This window comes from Siniperca chuatsi, linkage group LG18 (genome assembly GCF_020085105.1).
Source record: "Siniperca chuatsi isolate FFG_IHB_CAS linkage group LG18, ASM2008510v1, whole genome shotgun sequence".
Lineage (NCBI taxonomy): Eukaryota > Metazoa > Chordata > Actinopteri > Centrarchiformes > Sinipercidae > Siniperca > Siniperca chuatsi.
In genome coordinates, this window is record NC_058059.1 from 15,751,877 (window position 1) to 15,773,935 (window position 22,059).

Below are 22,059 nucleotides of genomic sequence, written 5' to 3' on the forward strand. Positions count from 1 at the left end.
ACTGCACAAAAATAATAATGTATAAAAATCAATGTTGTTGTTAATCATTGACATGTCCCAGGCTGTGATAACCCCAAAAAAGCCAGTTTGCATTCAGTATATGGAGCATATTTCATTTCTTGTGTTTTCTCTCATAAACAACAACAGTGGCATCATGTCAAACAAATTGACAATTACAGGGTTAAAATCCTGAAAATGAATGAATATTTAATTGTTATGATCAGGACTGATGTGGGTTAAAAAATAACTAATTGAAAGTGGAAAAAAATATTTATATATAACATTTTTATGGCAGTTTTTTGACACGGACATTTGTCCTCTATGCATTTGAGTGTGAGTGTTTTCTTTACATCTAGGACGGCACAAAAAAAAAAGATTCATAAAAATCTATTTTGTTGTTAATCATTGACATATCCCAGGCTGTGATAATCCCCCCTAAAAAAAAAAAATCCAGTTTGCATTTAGTATATGGAAAATATTTCATTTTTTGTGTTTTTATCATAAAAATTTACAGTAGCATCATGTAAACACATTGGCAATTAAAGGGTTAAAATCCTGAAAATGAATGAATATTTAATTGTTATGATTAGGACTGATGTGGGTTAAAAAAAATTAATCAGTGAAAGTGGAATTTTTTTTAATATATAATATTCTTATGCCAGTTATTTGATACGGACATGTTTTGTCCTCCATACTTTTAGGTGTGAATTTTGCTTTAAATGTCACGCTGCACAAAAAATAATAATGCATAAAAAACAATGTTGTTGTTAATCATTGACATATCCCAGGCTGTGATAATCCCCCCTAAAAAAGTCCAGTTTGCATTTAGTATATGGAAAATATTTCATTTTTTTGTGTTTTTATCATAAAAATTTACAGTAGCATCATGTAAACACATTGGCAATTAAAGGGTTAAAATCCTGAAAATGAATGAATATTTAATTGTTATGATCAGGACTGATGTGGGTTAAAAAAAATAACTCATTGAAAGTGGAAAAAAATATTAATATATAATATTTTTATGGCAATAATTTGTACAGTACATTTTTTTCCCACTAATACACTGAGGGTGAGTTTTTTTTTAAATCTGGCACTGCACAAAAAATAATAATGCATAAAAATCAATTTTGTTGTTAATCATTGACATATCCCAGGCTGTGATAATCCCCCCTAAAAAAGTCCAGTTTGCATTTAGTATATGGAAAATATTTCATTTTTGTGTTTTTATCATAAAAATTTACAGTAGCATCATGTAAACACATTGGCAATTAAAGGGTTAAAATCCTGAAAATGAATGAATATTTAATTGTTATGATCAGGACTGATGTGGGTTAAAAAAAATAACTCATTGAAAGTGGAAAAAAATATTAATATATAATATTTTTATGGCAATAATTTGTACAGTACATTTTTTCCCCTAATACACTGAGGGTGAGTTTTTTTAATCTGGCACTGCACAAAAATAATAATGCATAAAAATCAATTTTGTTGTTAATCATTGACATATCCCAGGCTGTGATAATCCCCTAAAAAGTCCAGTTTGCATTTAGTATATGGAAAATATTTCATTTTTGTGTTTTTATCATAAAAATTTACAGTAGCATCATGTAAACACATTGGCAATTAAAGGGTTAAAATCCTGAAAATGAATGAATATTTAATTGTTATGATCAGGACTGATGTGGGTTAAAAAAATAACTCATTGAAAGTGGAAAAAATATTAATATATAATATTTTTATGGCAATAATTTGTACAGTACATTTTTTCCCACTAATACACTGAGGGTGAGGCTTAAGGGTTAAGGCTGCAACCAACAATGATTTCCATTATTGTTTAACAATTATTTCTTCTGATTAATCAGTTGTTTAGTCTCATAAACAGGTGTACATTGTACAATGATAGAAAACAGATACAGCAGGTGCATACTTACTGCGTACTTAGGTGCATCTCTCTTTCCCTCGTTTCCTGTCATCTCTCCACTATCGCTATCTAGTAAAGGCATAAAACGAAAGCACACTGCAATACAGGAGCCGTTTGACAAAAGTGATTTGTGAGCACTGCTTATGCTGATCGCAAATGGTAGCAGCATCCCATTTCATAAATGGTTGTCACTTGCGAGCAGATACAATTTGTAGTCCTATTGGGCACTCACATGCAAGCAAGTAAGCAAGCAAAGCTTTATTTATATATCACATTTCATTCCAGGTGGAAGCACAATGTGCTGCACCAATGCTCATGCATTGGTTTGATTAGTGAAAAGTGTCAAAATGAATGGGAGAGGAAATGATCTCATGTTGCAAATTGCAGCTTGCATGTTGCAAATTTGGTGAAACAGGCCTGCTTGAGAAAATGATAACCATAGCTACTTGGTAACTTGCCTCAGATGTGGGCCTAAAACTTGTCTGAGTTGAGTTGTTTGACATCAAATTTGTTACTATATGGTCACATGCGTCCCTGAGCGGAGACTCAAAAGCAAACGCTGTATATATGTATACAACACATACACAAGCACAAACATTACAGAAACTAAACTGTAGCGCTCAGATGAGTAACAGGGGAAGCGACAGAGGAATTCGAAGAGTGAGGTGAATGAGGATGTATGTTACGTGGAGGAGACGTTAATCTCTCCTGACGGTAGCGCCGGCCTCTCTCTGCCTCTCCTCTGTCTTCTCTCCTCCATAAAAACTCTGGATTGTCTCCTGCTCTGTGAGAGGCAGGCAGTGGAGTTCACATGTTTAAACAAAACACTGTTTGATTTCTGCTCAAGAGAAGAGGTGAGCATAATTCTCAACTACTAATCCCAGAAGACTCTTTATTTGTGTACAGATTTGAGTCTATGAACGCTTCTTGATAAAATCTTGAGTATGTGCTTTGAATAAGCACAAAAGACTCCTCTGTGCCATGATTTCTTCCCTGTAAGAAGATTTTGTACATGCATAAAACTTTCACTGCCACACTGACCTGATGTAGAGTCTTTTGGGTTGGAGACATTGTTAATATTAAACGTTTGTGACTGCGTAGGCTGGATTTCCATTCAAGCTGCAGTTGATCTACTTTATTAAATCTGCAGGACTGAGTCACATATTTCATATTCAGACATTTTTTCAAACCTTTATTTACATATCCACTAACAACAAGGGGTTCCCTCAAATTATTAAGGTATTATACATCGTGAGAACGGTTACAATTCTAACTTGATTGAGTGTGTGTGTGTTTATTATATGAGGTAATTCTTGCCACATGAAGGATTTTTAGTGATTTTTGAATCCTTGGGATTCAGATGAGAGGTCTGGAATGCTGTGGATGCTCAAGAGCTTAAGGCTAATGTATGCCTGGAGATGCTAGTTATGCAACTCATTCATGCTTGCAAGCACACACACAAACAGAGACACACACATACTCCAACTCACTCTTCACTTTATCGGCATTACCCACTGCCATCTGCGTCTACAGTTTACAAATGAAATGGCCTCGTAGGTCCTGTGGCTGTAACATACGTATGTGCTCACACATATACATAAACCCATGTGTATACACACACACACCATAAAACTAGATTAGCCACACATTTATGTTTTATGAATGAGTCACCTGTAGAGACACATTAGTGGCATAGGTTAGAGGAATGTCAAATGGGAATATTTGATAGCATGCTGATGAATTATCTATCAATGACATTATGGTAACAGTCGCCCTGAACTGCACTTCATGATAAGCACAAAGAAAAGAAGGGTAATGCAAAAGGTTGCATCCAAATGTGAAAGATGGATTTTCCAAATAAAATGGCACACATGAGCACTACATGATTTAAAGGTTAAAGGAAACTACTGATTGTGAATGCACTGTGTCGCTATTAGAAAGTAGTTGTTCAGGTGTCATGCACATGCTGTAAACCAGAGGTATTGCACAGTATTAACGGAATTATAACTGATTGATCTCAAAATGTTCTTGAGACTTGCAACAGTCTGCCAAAGAAGCTGATGTTTGGCTGAAGATTAAGTGGGATTGAAGTTGCACTTTCTCTTGTGAAAAGGCAATCACGTACTAAGCCCTTCAGAGGACAAACTCTGTGTTATATATCATCTTTTATGCTGCAGTGAAGACCTTGGTAATGCTACATAATAAATCTCCCAAATGTCCCTCATTATCATAACCAATTCCTTAAGTGGGGATGTACAGTGCCAATGTACAACTGCCTTAAAGGTATCATCAACCTTGAAAGTGTGTCCTGTTTTGGATACATTGTATTGTTGTTAACTGGTTATCATACTGGTGGTTTTATATGTTTTAGTCCACTGACATTTTTTCTCAAACAGTATGTTTTTTTTAAGATATAGGTGATCCCTCTTCAGTCAGTCATTGGTTTCCTTTCATTTCAGTGTGGTATAGGTCTTGAAATATGCTTGAGGTGGGTGGTCCATCACTGCGAAAATATAGCTACATGGTACTACAATCATTTTGAAAATGCTCCTTGAGTCGGCTGACATGAGTTTTCTGAAAGGCAACAGTTCCTGCTCAAAACTGCTGAGCTGTCCGTGGTCCTGACTGCTCCAGACTTTAGACGGTGCTGAACGGACAGCTGATGTTGCAGCAGCTATTAGTGGTGGAACAACAGTCTGACTCCATTTGCCCATTCTCCAACCACATTAAGTGCAGAACAATCTTTGACACAGATACACACAGTTGTTGGTACGCAAACACACATTAACTGTAGTCGTCCTATTAAACCACTCAGCACAAAGTTTGGTGGGTAGCAGTGGAGGGAGTTATCTGTTTATGATATCACTATATTTCCATAAGATTGAAATGATCTGATACAGTAGCGTGAAGAATTTAGTTTGAGGATCAGTTTAAACAACCAGTGTGTGCTGTACTTTATATAACTTACAAAGGAAAATAGAGCAGAGATTATGCTTTATCTTTGGGTTGAGAATGAGGTGAGAAGGCAGTCTTTGTACAGAAAGTAAAGTTGTCTAATATGATCTCTTCTCCAAACTTAAGTCATGAACTCCAGTTTAACTTTCACATGGAGTTGTTATTGGAAACAACTATTATATTGTATGATTGAATGCAGCAAACTCAGCATGTTGCAGAACCGATTATATATGTATTTCTATATTTTCTACAGGTAATATCTTTACTTATTAAATTTAATTGACACATGGTACATCTCTGTTTGTCTGTGACTTTACTGGTGCGCCCACTCAAGACAGCAGTCAGTGTCTTTTCCACTGTGTTCCAAGTGGAACAAAGTGTTTCCACTGTGACGTCTGATTAATGACAATCCTCTTGGGAGTTGAGGGAGAACAATAGCAATCCTCTATCCACAAGAATCCCATTTAGAGTCAGCAGTAGCCATCATAGAAATCTCTGTACCCATGATTTCATCCTTCATCTATTCTCCATTCTAACTGCAGCAGCTACTGGCTTATTCCTACTGAAATACTATATTGCAATATTTAATATTACCAGTATGATCCCAAACCTGTATTTCTAAATTAAGCAAATCTAAGAGCCTGTCCGCGTAATTTTCTGTTGGCTTGCAAGAGGCAAGATTTGAATGTTGCATTTAATTCTCATTAACGGCTGTTTTATTCTTAAGTGGCACATCCACAATTCAAAAGTATTAACACTTCCTTAAATACACTTGAAGCCTGCATTACTATAACATACAGCGTCTTCCAGATTTAAAGCCTTTACTGCTAAAAACAGCTATGGTGGACAGAAGTAAATTTACATTTGATTAAACAAAGCTGTGGTGTGCTTCGTAATGAAGAGAGGGAATTATTTGTGGATTCTTCATTCATATTTAACCCAATTTGGATCAGTTTGAATACATGCCAATAGATCCAAATAAGTACATCAAATTAAATCATTTTCAATGACTTTCTTCTTAACTCCTTATTGTCAGGTAATCAGAACCCAGTGGGAAATACCTGGAACAAAATAAACTTTTTTTATACTGACATGTTGTTGGCCAAATCAAAGTAACTTCCTGGTCTTGTTTGGACCAGAGCAAATGAGAGTTCACATGACAGAAAACATGACGCTGCAGTTTTTCAGACTTTCTGATGCAGTGATGCATGATAATAACCAGAAGCTTTGCCTGAATCTAATATGTCGTAATTGTGTTATTTATGGTACAACTCAGCCCCTTCCCTTCAACATGGCCTGATCACAGTATTGTTTTGGTTTGAAACAAATTAGGCAGATTGGTGTAACTACAGTCATGCTTCACCCAAAATGTATCTCTTGAGTATCACTCAGGTAGCTGTAAAAAGTTTTAAGAACAGAGGCTGTAAAAGCTTTATTTAAGCTTTATTCTAATGTTGACTTGTCGTCATGAGAAAAAAAAAAGCTTCTCCACGATCTTTGCAGATGACCTTGTCAAGCTCGTGAGCAGGTGCTGGTGTTTCTGCTCTTCTATCTATTGTCTGGAGAACAGTTCTGTTCAGCTTTTTCAACAGATCTAAGTAGACTCCAATCAACATTTGTTGAGGCATCAGCATCTCATTGTGAGCTTTACTTTACTTGCCTGGGTTTGCTCTTGAAGGCACCTTGATACATGATACAGTAAGGCCCAGTGCTAATCTTTGTCATCTTTATAAGATGATCAAAAACACTTAAATGTTAACTAAAGATATGTTTTTTTAAGTAGAAATCTCCTCAGATGCATGTCTGTGCTATAACCAAAACTGAAAGAACATTCACTGTTTTAAGACATGACAGTACACAGACACTACATTACATCTAACACAACACGTGGTTCTAGAGAAAATTATACTACATGACACCAAAGGTAAAACTGCAAAGATAAGATGCAGCACATGCATGGTGAAGGCTATTTAATTAGTTTTTTTGTTTGTTTAAGTCTTCAACTTTTAGCTACATGGTACATCACTGTGTTCTGCCTTAAAGGAGTAGTTTGACATTTTGGGAAATAAGCTTATCACTCCTGAGAGTTGGATGAGAAGATTGATACCACTCTCATATCTGTCCCTTCAATATGAAGGTACAGCCAGGAAATGGTTAGCTTAGCTTAGCATAAAAACTGGAAGCAGGGGGAAAACAGCTAGCCTGTCCAAAGCTAACAAAATCAGCCTGCCAGCACCTCTAAACTCACTACTATGGAACGTGTTATATCTTGTTTGTTTAATTGAAGTGAAAAAACTGAAGTGTAAAATCAGCAAATTTTTGTCGAGCCTAATAAGTTAGCTGTTTCTGTCTGTTTCCAGTCATTATGCTAAGCTAAGCTAACCATAGGTTTATATTTAGTGTGATTGGTATGAGAGTGGTATCAATCTTCTTATCTAACTCTGGGCAAGAAAGTGAAATAAGCGTATTTCCCGAAATGTCAAACTATTCCTTTAATACTTTCACAAGTATTACTACTATTGTAAGGTTATTGATTTGCTCATACAGAAAATGATATAAATTAATACTCCTGATGCAGAGACTTAGAGATTCTGGGACTTTAGAAGCTCAGTGAGAGGCTGGCCAAAGTGAGCAGAGCAGATTTAGGGCCAGGAGCTAAATTAGTGGGTTTGGGGAGAGAATAATAATCATGGTGGTGATGGAAGGGAAAGTGCATGCATCAGTGTGTGTGTGGGGGGGACACAGAGATAGATGGAGGGAAAAGACAGAAGAGGAAGGAAGAAAGAAGTTGTCGGAGTGAATTAGTCATTAGCGGTGTTGAGGTCTCTCCCCTTACCCTGTCCACTCTTTCTACACGCACATATGGATCTCAAATTTCACAACCGCTCACAGATACAAACATACACACACGCACGCCACACTTTCACTCAAACATGGATCTGCACACATGTCCTCGGAGTGCTGTTAATCACCCGTTAAGTTGTTTTTCCTTAAGAGAAAGCCTAATTATCATATCCTTATATATTCAAACCAGATTCCTCTGTTTATTTGTGCATATTGAAGGTTTAAATTGGCACAGTAATGTGTGTGTCTGTGTGTGTGTGTGTGTGTGTGTGTGTGTGCGTGCGTGCGTGTGTCCCTTGGCTTTGCAGTATAGCACTGTGTTTACAAGATGTTATGGAGTGTTAAGCAGAGCTGTGAATGTGTGATTCACTGGAAGTGGGAGGAAGTGGAGAAGCAGACATCATTCCTGAGGCCCATGAAAAGAAGCCTTTAAAAGGTCATTCTTTTTTCTTTTTCTCTGTTTCTTCGTTTCTTTTTTTGTTTCTTTCTTTCTGTTGTTATCATACCACGGCAGCCTCAACCGAACTCGAAACTATGTTTCACTCGACCTGTCTTCCTGTCCCTGCCTAAAGTTTCAGCACAACCCTTCTTTCCAGTTATCTTTACATCCCTTTCAACCCCCAGGATGACTGCAGCTGGCACCTCATTATGTGCCACGTCTCCGTAATTACCAGTCAAAGGCAGAAGAACAAGATCATTTCTGGCTGCTACTGTAGCTAGGTGTGGTTCAGTACACTAACTGCTCTGTAGTCTGCAGTGATGTGCTGTGGCGACAGCGTTACACAATAAGAGCAGCAAGTGAACTCGCTCACCAGTCTCTGTGTCTTCCTGTCCTTGTCTGTTCTCTATCTGTGTCTTGGTTTGATTGTGTCTTCCTCTGACAGCCTCTCTGCCTGCACACAAAGAGATGGATGAACCTGGCTGGCCCCTCACTTTGTCTGTTCTTCTCCTCTTGGTTAGGGTTTATCGAGTTCCTCGATTTGTACTGATAAATGTAATTATAAACCCCTGAGCTGCACAATCTTTTCTTGTGCAGAAGCTGAAATAAGGCTTGAACTCCTCTTGAGTATATCATAGCAATCAGGCTCAAGAGAGCATATTGCATGTATATATGGTGTATCACAGTGTTTACATGGTGTAGCCCATCCGTTTAGAATAAAGGCAACACAGACAGCTGTGCTTTATGAAGCTAGAATGCATCTTTTGCCAGTAATATTGTGTTTCAGTCACTCAGGAATCTACATTTTCACGAGTTTACTTTAAAACCTACACATATTTAAAAGGTAATTGAATTAAATCCTCTTTTGGAGACTATAAATCTTCTTATTTTTATTTGGGGGCAATATTTTTTGACATGTTGAAAGAAAATCTTACTTCTCTTGAAGCCACCATTTAATCCTGCTAGACGTACCATTAAAACAAAAGCTGTGATCGACTCCTGTTGCTTTTTGTTTAAAGACAAAGCTGAATAGAGAAAAGTCCCGACTGCTATTATAAATTACTTATCCACATATTATAGTCTGGATGCCGAGAATGACAATCAACAGTATGAGCTCAGTGCACTAGCATGAAGTGGTATTATGTGCCAGGATATGACCAGTTGCAGTGAAATCAGTCTTGAAAGCTCAGAGCTATGATAGGAGGAAAGCATTGCCCTAGTTTGAGTCTGGCGTAATTATGTAATGCTTGAGTACCTGCAGCACCAGCGGCATGACAACTTCTGAATGTGAATCTGGGCAGTGGAGAGTGCAGACAGGAACTGCACACCTCTTTTCGATCCTTTTACGTGGTATGCATCTTAATCTCATCTTGAGCTCGCTAGGTTTTACTGACATTATGCACTCATTTGCTTATTTAGCATTCGACTGTCACATCCAGCCTCCCATCCTTTCATCTCCTCAGTTTGTTTCTTTTTCCCAGATATTTATCCCTCAAACCTTTTCCCACTTCCTGTTCCTCTTTCCCAGCATCCCTCCATCCCAGCATCCTTCCTCTAACCCTCCATCCCTCTCTCCTTGTCTCTTTCTTCTCGTGCCCCCCCCCTTCAGCTCTCCCCCTCCATTCCTAATGCCACATACCAAATGGAGGGTGACAGTATGCAGCTGTGGGTTTTGTCCTCCAGACAGCATCTTAGAGAAAAGCTTAGCCCCACACACACTCATGCATCCAGAGGGAGGGAGGGATCGGCACTAACCTGAGTCTTTCATCTGTCGCTTATATAATAGTTTTAAGATGGAGTTACGCTGTGCAGCTTGCATACATGATGCAGTCAGGCCTAAAAGTCTTTGCAATGGGGAAGATCATGTATCATAATGTAAAAACTGTCCTTTCTTTTCCGTTGTTATTCTTCAGAAAGTAAAGCTCCATGCTGCCTTGCAGGAGAAAAATCGTCTGAACCTTGAGCTGATCAAACACCACCTGAAGGCATCCAAGTATGACCAGGTATGGCATTCACACAGTGCACAAGCATGTATTGCAAGGACACACACACACACACACACACACACACACACACACACACACACACACACACACACACACACACACACACATTGATGATCAGTGGTCAACCAGGCCATGATCAATGGTAAAATATATTGTGTTTTGCACTACTGGTGATATAGGGGCTACGTATCACACGCACAATGTCTTATAAATGGCTGTAACATCAGTCATGTGTTGGAATCTGTGGTCCGTCTCTACAGATCAATACACCTGCAGCCTTGTTATCATCATCACATACAGTATGTTATCATGTGTTGCCTCTTCATATTCTTTATATTGCTTCTTCCCGCACAGGATGTATACATGTGGTATTAATCTTATTTCTTCCATCTCATACGCACACATCATTGCTACGTTTCCTTTCCTCTCCTTGTGTCTTAACTGGCACAGTCACACCGTGTCTCCCACTTCACACATGCATGCATAAACACGCACACAGACCCAGACAGAGACAGAGTCTGTGATGGTAGGCGATTAGCTGCTCTGGCACTAATAGTGACTTTCACAGAGGGGGCAGTTTTGACACGGGTCCAGGGAACCACACAAAAAGATGCCATCTGTTGCACCGACAAGTTGGGCACAGAGATGAAAAGAAGTGGGGCAAAAGTGTGTCCAGTCCCGCCAGATATACAGTATGAACAAGTGTGACTGGCTTGTAAGGGCAATCATGGCAAAGACACAGGCTACATGTAGTGGACTCTGCATAGAGAGAGAGAACGAAGGAACGAAAGAGGAAAAAGACAGAACCTGAGAGGGAGAGAGGAAGAGAAGGGAAACAAGAAAGTGGTGATATCATTACAGAAAGTAATAACAGAAAATAAATAATACTTTCTCTGGAGGCTATTTGTCAGAGTTCAAGAGAATGAACTGGGTATCTCTGACAGTTTCATTTATTATTATTATTATTGACTCAATTTATTACGACTCAAAATCATAATATTTATTGTAGGACTTGTATTGGACTAAATGCTCTTTGATCTGAAGTGCTCTCTAAATAAAATGTATTGTTATTATTATTATTATAGTCCGCTTGAAAATAATAATGATGGTACTACAGCTTCTGTCTCCAGCTCCAGTCATGAATTCCACAATATGAATGAACTAATTTCTTTTGCAACAGTCTTGTTTTGTACACTTCGCGTAAGCGAGCTTATCATATCGTATCTGTTATGTTAATTAATGAGATGATTGGTGTGTGGCTGAGGAACGGTTCTGCTCGATCCTGTGAGGCCACCTTTAGAGGAACCAGCTGAGCTCAAGGCCTCTGACTGAAGAAGAAACGAGGGGCAGAATGCTCAAGTAAGCAGCTCTGTCTCATCAAGGCTAAATGGAAATGTGCTGATTAATTTCTCTTCAGACAGTGAACTCCCAATCAACCCTCCAGCCAAAAAAAAAAAAAACCCAGCCTCTATTCATAAATGTAAAAAGTAGGTCTACTGCACGAACAAACCTCATAAAAATGGCGTGCTTGTTTTCCTCTTTAAACCCCCCCAGAATAATGGATATATTTTAAATCTCTTCAAGTAAAGAGGAAATGAACGTGTGTTAGCTCACTTTGTTGTGTTTTTCTGTTTGGCTGTCTTTCTTTATGGCCTTTTATATCCATTTTTTTAATAATCCTCTTAACCTCCTCTTGCTCTTTTTATCTTTTTCTTGTCCTTCCCCCTTCCGTCCCTTGCATCTGGACTCTCTCTGTTCATGTAGGTGCGATCAGAATATGACCAGCTGAGAGAGACCTTTGCTGTAGTGAGCCAGGAGAGAGACGTGGCCCAGCAGCAGAGGAGCCAACTCCAAGGCAAAGTGGAGAACCTGGAACAGGTTCTAAAGGTGAGACATCCCTCCATTTATGTTTGCTGTCATCCCATGTACCTCTAAATACAAATATCACTTTAGTCTCCCTTTAACGTTGAGTCTTTCAGTGTCTCCTCCCTCCACAAGCATTCCTTTGTGCGTTTGTGACCAATAATACATACCCTTTATACCCTTTGATAACTTAATTAAATTTGGGCATATTTTCTTCTGAATCATCTTTACTGCAGTACTGTGGTAGTTTTAGTTGTCTGGCAAAGAATGTGGAGTAAAAAAGACCATGTGGCCAACTCCAGATAACTTAATAATGTCAGAAAGCAATTTTGAGTATTGAGGGAGAAGTGCTTCAGTACTGAGTTTTACCTGAAAGAAACTAAACTCTTGGATTACTTGATCAAAGGATTTCAATTCACCATTTTTCATATATCTACCCAAAATACACATTTCCTTTCTCTATCTACAGAAAGGAGATTTAATTATCTGCAGTTACGGATTTGATTATATCAATTAATCTGAATTTAGTTCAGGGATTGATACTATAAAGCTGAAATAGTTTCTTGCTCATCTCTCCCATTCATTTGGTGGAGAAGACCACCGACTAATATGTCTCTAAGTTTCAAGTCTAAACCCTTTATCCTCCTTTCCTGCCCCATCACCACCACTGAGTCTATCTGTCCACTTTTTCACTGACATACTGTATATCTCACTACATTTCTCCAGCATTCCCATCTTCACTCATTCATCCCTCGTTCACTTCAGTGGTTCTGTTTGGCTCACACCATTCATCACATTATTTGGAGATTTTTTAGGCCCTATTTTCGCTGCCTCTTTTGGAGATACTCCCATCTCCCATGTGTTTGTTTTCAAAGAAAACTTTAGAAGGAAAGTGATGCAACTCATGAGGTGTCATCGGTTTCATGGAGAGGCTCTTTTTTCAGCGTGTTATGGTCTGCCAATAGTAATCAGACACAGTCTCACTGCGCCGTGAGAGGCACTCTCATTACAAATCCTCGCCTCCCTGCATCTCCTATCGATTGTCTGTTTGTCAGGATATTTGAGAGAGAAATGTACCCATCTGAGAAAAACTGACCCGCTCCCTAATACAGCAAAGACAGGTTTGTCACTTTCTCATTGTATATTGATTATGAAGACAAAGAGACTATTTAGAGAAAATTACACAGGGCGATGTGGGTGGAGAAAATAGAGATGGAGGAAACACAACATGAAAACACAGAAAAGGACAGACTTGATTTTTTTAAAAGGGTCCTCCAGTCAACACTAATGAGAAACAGCACCGTCAATCTGGTAATATATAATCCGTTATATAATCTGGTAACAAAAAAGGCTTATTGTCACATTTCTATGGAGGAATTAAGACACGAGTCAACATGACCACATTTTGTTCTGGGCCTTTCTATCAAGAAGGTGTAAAGGGCAATATGCAAATATATAGTGGCTCTTAAATAAAGTGGCCTGTTAAAATTAGCACCGAAGAGGGCAATCCATCTAACTAAACAGTGCTAGTAGCGGCTAATGTAGCCTTGAGCTGCTAGCCTCAAGCAGAGATGAGGAGTGGGCTACAGAGGTCTGGTAAGCTCACTTCTTTCTATCTAACTCACTTCTTTTTTTAATTTTCAAACTTGTAGTCTTCAGCCCCAACTGATGTTGACTCAAGTGACATCACTTGAGGCAAATTATCTGATTTTGCGCAGCTCCATCTAGAGCCACAAAAGGCTTTATACAACTTTTTACACATGCAGTAATAGACCTGTAAATAGACTTTGATGTGTGAAATGGGTGGAGTTCCCCTTGAAGTCTGATTCAAGTATAAATCTGAGGTTTCAGGTCTCAAGTCTACAGTTCTGCTAGGCAGTAAAAGTCACCTGTCTCAGAGATCTCTGTCTGTACAGTGTTGTGTACCACACAAATGCCCTTTTTCTCCACATTGTGGAGCATCTCGTCTTGCATTGAGGCTTCAGTCACAGGAAAGGTTGGCAGTGATGTAAGGCTTGTGTAAGGCAGGTTGTTGGTTTAAATCCAGTCTGTTTCAACGTGACATCACAGGGTGTTTGCTGAAAATGTAGGTGAGTTCATCAAGCCCTCCCTGAATATCCAAGGGTTAAAAAAAAGTTTTCACTAAGGCTCCAGTGACAGCCTCTCAGATAGCCCAGTCCTCTGCAGCTTAGAGCTTCTCCCTGATTATGCAAAGCAGTGGCTGCCTGCTCAGGACACATCGAAGCCACTCCGGGAGGTAAAGAGGCTTTTCTTTTTTTCAAGGGAGAGAGAACACAGAGAGAAAATGATGAATGTCAGAGCTTTCTAAACTGTATTTTCTTCTTAAGCCTGCTGAAACATCTTATGGCCTTAACTCTGTTTCTGCAAGATGTGGCAGCTGGTCGTGACTCAGTGGATAGATACTGTATAGTCATGACTCGGCTAATTTGGGAAAGGGTAGATTTGGGATCAGCGTGGGTGACCATGTGTGACAGCTTTGTCTGAGTCAGTTCGGAGTATACAGTGGGTTACATCTGATAGATATACAGTGCAAATGATATAAAAAGTTCATACTGTATAACACTATTTATACTTCCTTTACTTCCATAGTGAACTCAACACGAGTGCCTGAGATTCCAAAATTTGACTTTAAAGGAATAGTTTGACATGCTGGGATATAGGCTCATTTGCTGTGCAGTAAATATGAGGCTACAGCTAGCAAACGATAGCTCAGCTTAGCACAAAGACTGGAAATGGGGGAAAAAGTTAACCTTGCTAAGTCAGAAGGTAACAAAATTTGCCTACCAGCAGGATAAGCAACAGGTTATTACTTGTTTGTTTAATCTGTAATGGTACCAACAAGACATTAGGAAGTCACTGCTACCGACCAAGAAATAGGCCCATAACCCCCTGTGAATCCACAAGTTTGACGTTTTTACACTTTTTTGTACAGATTAAACAACAAGATATACTGCAAGTGAGCGTCAGAGGTGCTGGTAGGTAGAGTTTGTTACCTTCATTCAGAGCCAAACTTGCTGTTTCCCCCTTTTTCCAATCTTTATGCTAAGCTAAACTGTGTGCATTTGTTTTTCAGAATGCAGAGTTGCCTACGGCTAATTGCCATTCAGGTGGATTAGGTTCAATTTCCTCAAAGGCTCATTGCCAGGGTGGTAGCCAGCCCACTGCAGAACACACCTTTCTTTCACTGCCAGTGATAGCAACAGCAATATTTTGAAAATTGTTAAGGCTTTCAAGGTCTAGCTATATTGAATCTGTCACCATCAATAGAGAAAGATTGTGGTATCATTTCTAAATAACATCCTTCAAAGTAACCACATCCTCTCCCTCTCCCTGTTTCTCCCTAGCATATGCACGAGGCTGTGGAGCTGAAGCAGCAGCTGCAGATAGAGCATGAGCAAGCCTTGGTGGCCCTTCACACCAAGCAGAAGGCGATCAATCAACTGCAAAAGGTATGGCCGTATGGATAAAGGCAAAAATAGAAAATTGGTTAATGAAAGCTTAATTTGTATACGTTTGACATAACCCTCCTGGGTCATTGGAGCAGTGAAGAACTGAAGCTCCTTGTTCAACAATTGATGTGTCAGTAGCCAGATTGTGCTGAATCACTGTCATTGAATCACTGTTCACTGTATCAGAAAATATAAAGACCTCAGAAACCTCTCCAAATATCAACAGATTTTATTAGAAATGCAGATTCAGCTTGCGGCACCTTTCATATTGTTTGATAGTGTGATGAAGAGCTCTCTGCTAAAAATGTTGCCTTTATAGTTGTTGATAAATTTATACACCTTGTGAACATCTTTCAGCGTGCTGACATGACTTTTTTCTAGGTGTATTGTATTCTGTCTGGTACCTTTTTAAGATTGGGATATATCTTTCAAATATCTTAAAATATGAAAATAGAAATATCACAAGGGACACAGATTTAAATTACGAGTGTTTTTGACACTTCTGAGGCTGTTTAAATGTCTGCCTTACTTTTTACCAGGTCTGGCCCAAATTTGTGGCTCAAATTAATGTTTATATATTTAAGGTTAAGAGTTTATGTATTTTATCCTCATCGTGTCTTAGATACAAATATGTAGTTTTGAACATTTTAATTGGTCTATCTTTGTCCTGTTGCAGACTTATTTTCTGTTAATTGTTTACACGCTATACAAAGATAAAACAAAAAGCCCATTTAGAATCTTCTTATTCTAATGACTGATATGTGAATATTCTCAAAATTCCTACTGGATTTGATCACTCAGACTTTGATATGGTCATAAGAGAGCTGAAAAGCAACTGCTTCCTGAGAAATCTGAGGTTTTTCTGTCTGTTGTCAGTATGTACCTGCTTATTGTCCTGTATTTGCATTGGTGTTTGTTCAAAGAGAAACAATTAGTCACTGACAGTCAAACAGACACAAATATATCCAGGCAGAGGCTAAGTAATTTGTACAATTACACAAAGAGGTTGTAAATGCTGAAAACCGTGCTTTACTTCTGCTACCAGCCACCACTTAGACACTAACATACCCCAAAATAAATCCGTTGCTGTTCATCAGAGCTGTGCCATCAGGAGTAGGCATCTCTTCAAGTACCAGTGTTGTGATCAAGCAGTGAGCCTCTGCCAGGATATTGGCTTGACAGTATGTCAGCTGTGTGCTGTCTATTCTACCTCATGGACTGTGATCACAGCGTCAGCTGTCACTGTGTGTTTCTGTGTGTTCTCTGCAAGCTCAGGTTCAAGCTGACCAAGAGCATGAGAAAGCAGTACACCTGTTAGAGGTACCGTAACATGAACAAACACAGATCTTTACCTCAGTGTTACCTTGCTTAAATATAGTTTAGATCTGTTTTAAGCTGATGAAATAAAACAAAAACATCCTCAGGACGTTTCATATAGTATTAGACAGATGTGGAATGAGGGGTCCTACAGTGTCAACTGTATAAAACAATGCATATGATTTTAATGTAGAATTAAATGACCACTTTTAGAAGAAACTAGTCTACCAAATGTCAGCTTACACATACACACAAAATATTATTTATTAGTCAAATAATTTTCTTTTCTTCCTTTGATTCTATTTAATCTGTAAAGAAAAATGTTGTGTGCCCTGCACCACTCACACAGGTGTTTTCAATTACTCTGGCTGATTGCACCTCTACTGAAATTAACCGTTTGCTAAGCCCTGCCCCCCTTAGTTACTGTTGCTACGCCTAGCTTTCTGTTCTTTCACAATGATACAAAAGCAGATATACCACTCGAATTTTGTAGGAATTTTCAAAACAGTGTGTACTCGATTTCAGATAGAGATAGATATAAGCAGGCTTCTCATTTCTTGCCAACCGTCGAATTGGGAAATGACCACTTTTACTGTCCCAGACAAACAGTCAGCATCCTCTTCAGTTGATGATCTATGTATAAGACGTAAATAAAGAAACAACATTGTTCTAGAGAGCTAGTTAGTCCTAATTATTAGATATTAAATGTGATATGATATGAAAAATTAATTATTATTTCATTCTAATATAACCCTGTTTGGCAGCTTAGCTTACATGCTTGTTTGTATTTTCAGCATCCAGGACCAGTTTCAACACAGCAGGGACATGCTACACAGTGGAGGTGCTGGTTATGAACAAGGCTTTTTTTAAATTAATCTTAACTTGTTACCTCTAAAACGAATTAGTTAGTTAATGATGTGGTCCTCTTCTTTTGAAGTAGCCTAACACTCTATTACTCTAGGTGGTAAGCTAGTTAGCCAGACTTGCTAGTGTTTGCAGCTTACGTTAAAGCAGATAAACACACTGTTAAAACCATTCCTCACACATTTGCTCTTGTATTTGTGGTTTTTACGCTAAAAGAAAAGGCACGACCCTTCAAACTTTCTAAGTCCCCGTACGCATGCTTCAACAAGTGGAGAAATCCAAAGCTTGACAGGTCTGCTGTGCATAGTTATGGTTGCTAAGCTATGACTTGATATTTGCTGTTTGGGGAAGGGATTTAGTGAGCAGTAAATTATGTGAAATCACTACACTCCAATGTGCTAATAAGAATGATAAAGATGTGAGTTGTCCTGTCCTAACAGGTACTACAAAACTAACAGGAGATTGAGGGAGATGTCAAACAAGGGCTGTGTCTGAAATCACTCCCCATTTACTATATAGTACACTATATTTACTGTCTGCCATTTTAGTGTTCAAATGAAATATACTGTATGCACTATATAGTGCCCTCAAAATCTCCATGATGGAATGAAAAAAGTAGTGTCCATGACTTGTACCCTGCTTTAAAAGATGCCTTGCTGTAAAACCCATTTGTTTTCTCTGGTTTTCCCTTGATTTTATACTATTTATGTTGTGGGCTGTACACTTGACTTATCTCCCTCTTTCCCCTTTTCTTCTTCCTGTAAAGCACTTTGTTAACTTTTGTTTTGAAAAGTGTTCTCTTGAAGAAGTTTACTTGCTTGCTTTTGCTAACAATCCCAAAATGCAATGAGTTGCATTTTATAGATGCAAAAATTACAGTCATGTGACACTACGCCTGTCAGTAATGATTCGTAAGCGTCAGAAATCTCCACTTGCTGCTCACTATAGAGTAAAATATTGAGGATTATATAGGGGGTTGGTGAATGACTGAATGAGGGAGTGATTTCAGACACAGCTCTAATAAGAATGATAAAGGTGTGAACTGGTGCAACAACATTAACAAGACATTAAAGAGATGTCGATCAAGCATGGTCTGCAGAGAGGAGGTCAAATCAGGCTGAATAAGTGAAAACACACCTGTGTGGGTGGACAGTGAGTGTGTAGGGGCTTTTCTGTTAGGCAAGATGAGGCAAACCTTAACCTGACTGTGTGCAGAATCTGTTGGGAAAACTCAGAGACTCAACGGCTTCTGTCATGTTTCTGGATCTTCTTTTAATGCAAGTTCTACAAGAAACTTTTTTTGTTCTGAATGTCAGTGAGATGTATACTATACTGTAAGAACATGCCCTCTGCCCTGAAACAGGTGGTGTGGCATAAATTATGGCTTGAAATTTGAATTCCACACACAGTACACTGGCCTTTTTCCTGCCCTGAAGTACTTGTGAACAAATGCTGTAATACTGTGTAGGTTATTTAATACTCCACATCAGTTTGTGACTCATACATGAGAGAGTTTAAAACAAACACTAGCTCAGCTTCTGTGTTTGCAGTTGTATTCCTACCGCTTCCTTTCTCTTCCTGTAGCTTTTCTGTACTGTTGTTGTGTAAAATATTACTCCAAACCTTTCTATCACAATAGTTGCAGACTCGCACAGCCCATTAATGCTGCATCCAGACTGACCTTGAATACTTTTATAAATTTCCCTATGATCAAATCACTGACCTGCTGCGTTTCATCACAGTCTTTAAGATGCTTGTCACCAGCTCATCTACCCGAAATTATTTTCTCATTTCACTCTAAATCCTTTTGTCACGAAAGAGGGTGTAGACTTCTTTGAGTCTAGTTCAAGTGAGGTCATGTTATTATCCATCTGAAGCACTTTAATACGATTTTACTGAGCAAGCAGTCTGAATTTGGCGCAGACAAACATAAAGAGTTAGGTCAAAGAAATGCAAACTCCACAGGAGTTACTTCTCTTCTTACAAATCCATTGAATCAGTTCATAGACTCTTTCACAGGCCTGTTTCTCTACACTAATGGGCAAACACACACTTCAACAGGAAGAAAAATGTAGCTCCACTGTCTGTAGGGTCAAACGAAGAAACAACCCTCTGTATTCTGCTTTTTGTGAAACCACACTCCTCAATCATTTTGTGCTTGTTAGGCTTTTTCAGTTTGACAAACATATTTGTCTTTCTTTTTAGTTCCTTTTACTTTAATTTTTTGTTGCTGTAGTATATTTATCTGCACTGATAAATATTATTGTTTCGCATTTCTCTTTTCCTTCTTTGCATCAGTTAGAATGGCATTTATTGTTGTTTGGTTCTATCTTCAGTATGTTTTTTCTTTTAATTTTTCTTCTTTCTTTGCTTTTTTCTGTTTCCCTCCTTTTTGTCTGAACAGAACAATAAGGACAGAATGTGTCAGGTATTTATTTTCCTCCCTGATTAGTTTCATCTCCTTTCAGTTGCATGTTTGCACTTTCAGCAAATCACTAAAGCTTCCAAAACCTTTAGTGGGTATTTTGTGCAAATTTAGAATCCATATGTGTACTGAATGAGATTGAGTACTACTATACTATTGAGTATACTACTCACTGTGCACCCCATCCATCTTCCTTGACTTCCTCTGATATGATATCTATGATATGACGTCTTTAATGTCTATACTGTAAGTTTTATAATCCTCTTAACTGTTTGCAGTACTCAGGCTTTGTTATCAGAGTTTAGCAGTGTTATGTATCAGCAGCTGCAGCAGTGCAGATGACTCTACACCTCCATAAGCTATAGGCTGCTATAATTGTTTTTTTTTGTTTGATCAGCATTAATAGGTAAAATATTGGCTATTCTTCAGACAATTCTTGTTACATGTGATGAAGCACACGCCATGTTTTGTGTGTTACAGTATATTTTCCCTCATGATTCACTCTTTACCTCCTCCTCTCTCATGTTTGTTTCACCCCCCCCCGACCATTACCACCTCCTCTGCTCTCTTTGTTGTCTGTCAAAGGTCAAGGTTCGTGACCTGGAGCAGAAATGCAGGTCACAGAGTGAACACTACCACCAGTTGTCCAAAGAGCTGCTGAATTTCCGTTTGCAATCAGATACTGTGGACATCCTTAAAATTAATCCCACTTCCGAATCCCAGATCCTCCTCTCGCCTGAGAAGGAACTCTCACAAGTCATTGTTGGATTTGAAGCCCAGCCAGAGGCAGGTGAGTCAGTGGTCTCAGCTCATAGCCAAACAGTTTAGAGCAATTGAAAAAACATTTGGTTACACATTTCATTTTTTACATTTTCTACAATTTACTATTATTATTGTTATTAGTAGTAGTAATAGTAGCTGTGGCAGTAGTTTTTATGGTGCTTTATTATGGTTTAATTATGATTTTATATTACTTAACTCCACCGATTTTACACATCACATCATATCATCTGTTAACAGGTCTTGGGGAGTACTACTGCACATGTGAAAAAAGTTGTATAAAGCCTTCTGTGGCTCCAGAGGGTGCTGCGTGAAATCTGATAAAATGTTGGTCGGGGCTGTAGCCGCTCCTCATCTCTTCATGAAGCTAGCAGCTCGAGGCTACATTAGCCACCAGTAGCAACACATCCAAATCCAACTGAACTGTTGGTGGCCGAGTTGCATTGTAGGTGACGTAGGCGCCAAGTTTTGACAAGAAGAAGAATGTGTTGAATAAAAAAGGTGATATCTCTGGTTCTGCTGCATCGATTTTGATACTTGCTTTTTTAAAACTGTCCATCATGAGTCTGACAGTGTTATAGTGTTACAATGGTCCACTACCAGTGGGGTCCTCCCATTCTAAAAAATGTATGCACTCTAGACACTCCACATAAAACTTGCATGTGATCAAAAGACTTATGATCAGAATGAAATGAGAGTCAGAGTGATCTAATCCCCAGACAGCTCACATAACAGCTGGATCAGCTCAATCCTGACCAGAGGTGGACACCATTAATGGCAATACTGCTTATTCATGATCAATATCTACCCTAATCGATCACAGGCCCGTATGGCACGAATGTGGTTTAACACGTTAGTATTCTAACGACAGTGCAACCTGCAGAGCCAGCAGACTCACTGATGCTTTTGTGCTAATGCATGATATTACTCACTCACAAACCACAAGAACCCACTGATACAGTGGGTCCATGTTGTTGACTTGACTTTAATTTCCTCAAGGAATTTAGCTGTTCGCACTCTGCAGTTTACTATTTTGTGTTTCCCACATTTCCTTTCAAGTGTGTTTTTTTCCCCCCAAGGACCTGAGTGGTATTTAAGGACAAATGCATTGCAGATGTGAGATGTTGATGGGGGTGGAATAGCCTTTGCCACGAAGAGTGTTTGCTGTACATTCG

The 22,059-nt window shown here is 38.7% G+C and overlaps 1 protein-coding gene across 1 annotated transcript in view; it reads left to right on the forward strand.

Moving 5' to 3' along the window:
- The window catches only part of LOC122865702 (RIMS-binding protein 2-like), a 66,593-nt gene that overhangs the window by 25,174 nt on the left and 19,360 nt on the right, over window positions 1-22,059 (forward strand). Inside the window, 6 exon segments of the mRNA XM_044174513.1 lie at window positions 10,073-10,162; window positions 11,930-12,052; window positions 15,394-15,498; window positions 16,774-16,818; window positions 20,084-20,107; window positions 20,690-20,894. Coding sequence (XP_044030448.1) covers window positions 10,073-10,162; window positions 11,930-12,052; window positions 15,394-15,498; window positions 16,774-16,818; window positions 20,084-20,107; window positions 20,690-20,894 — 592 coding nt within the window.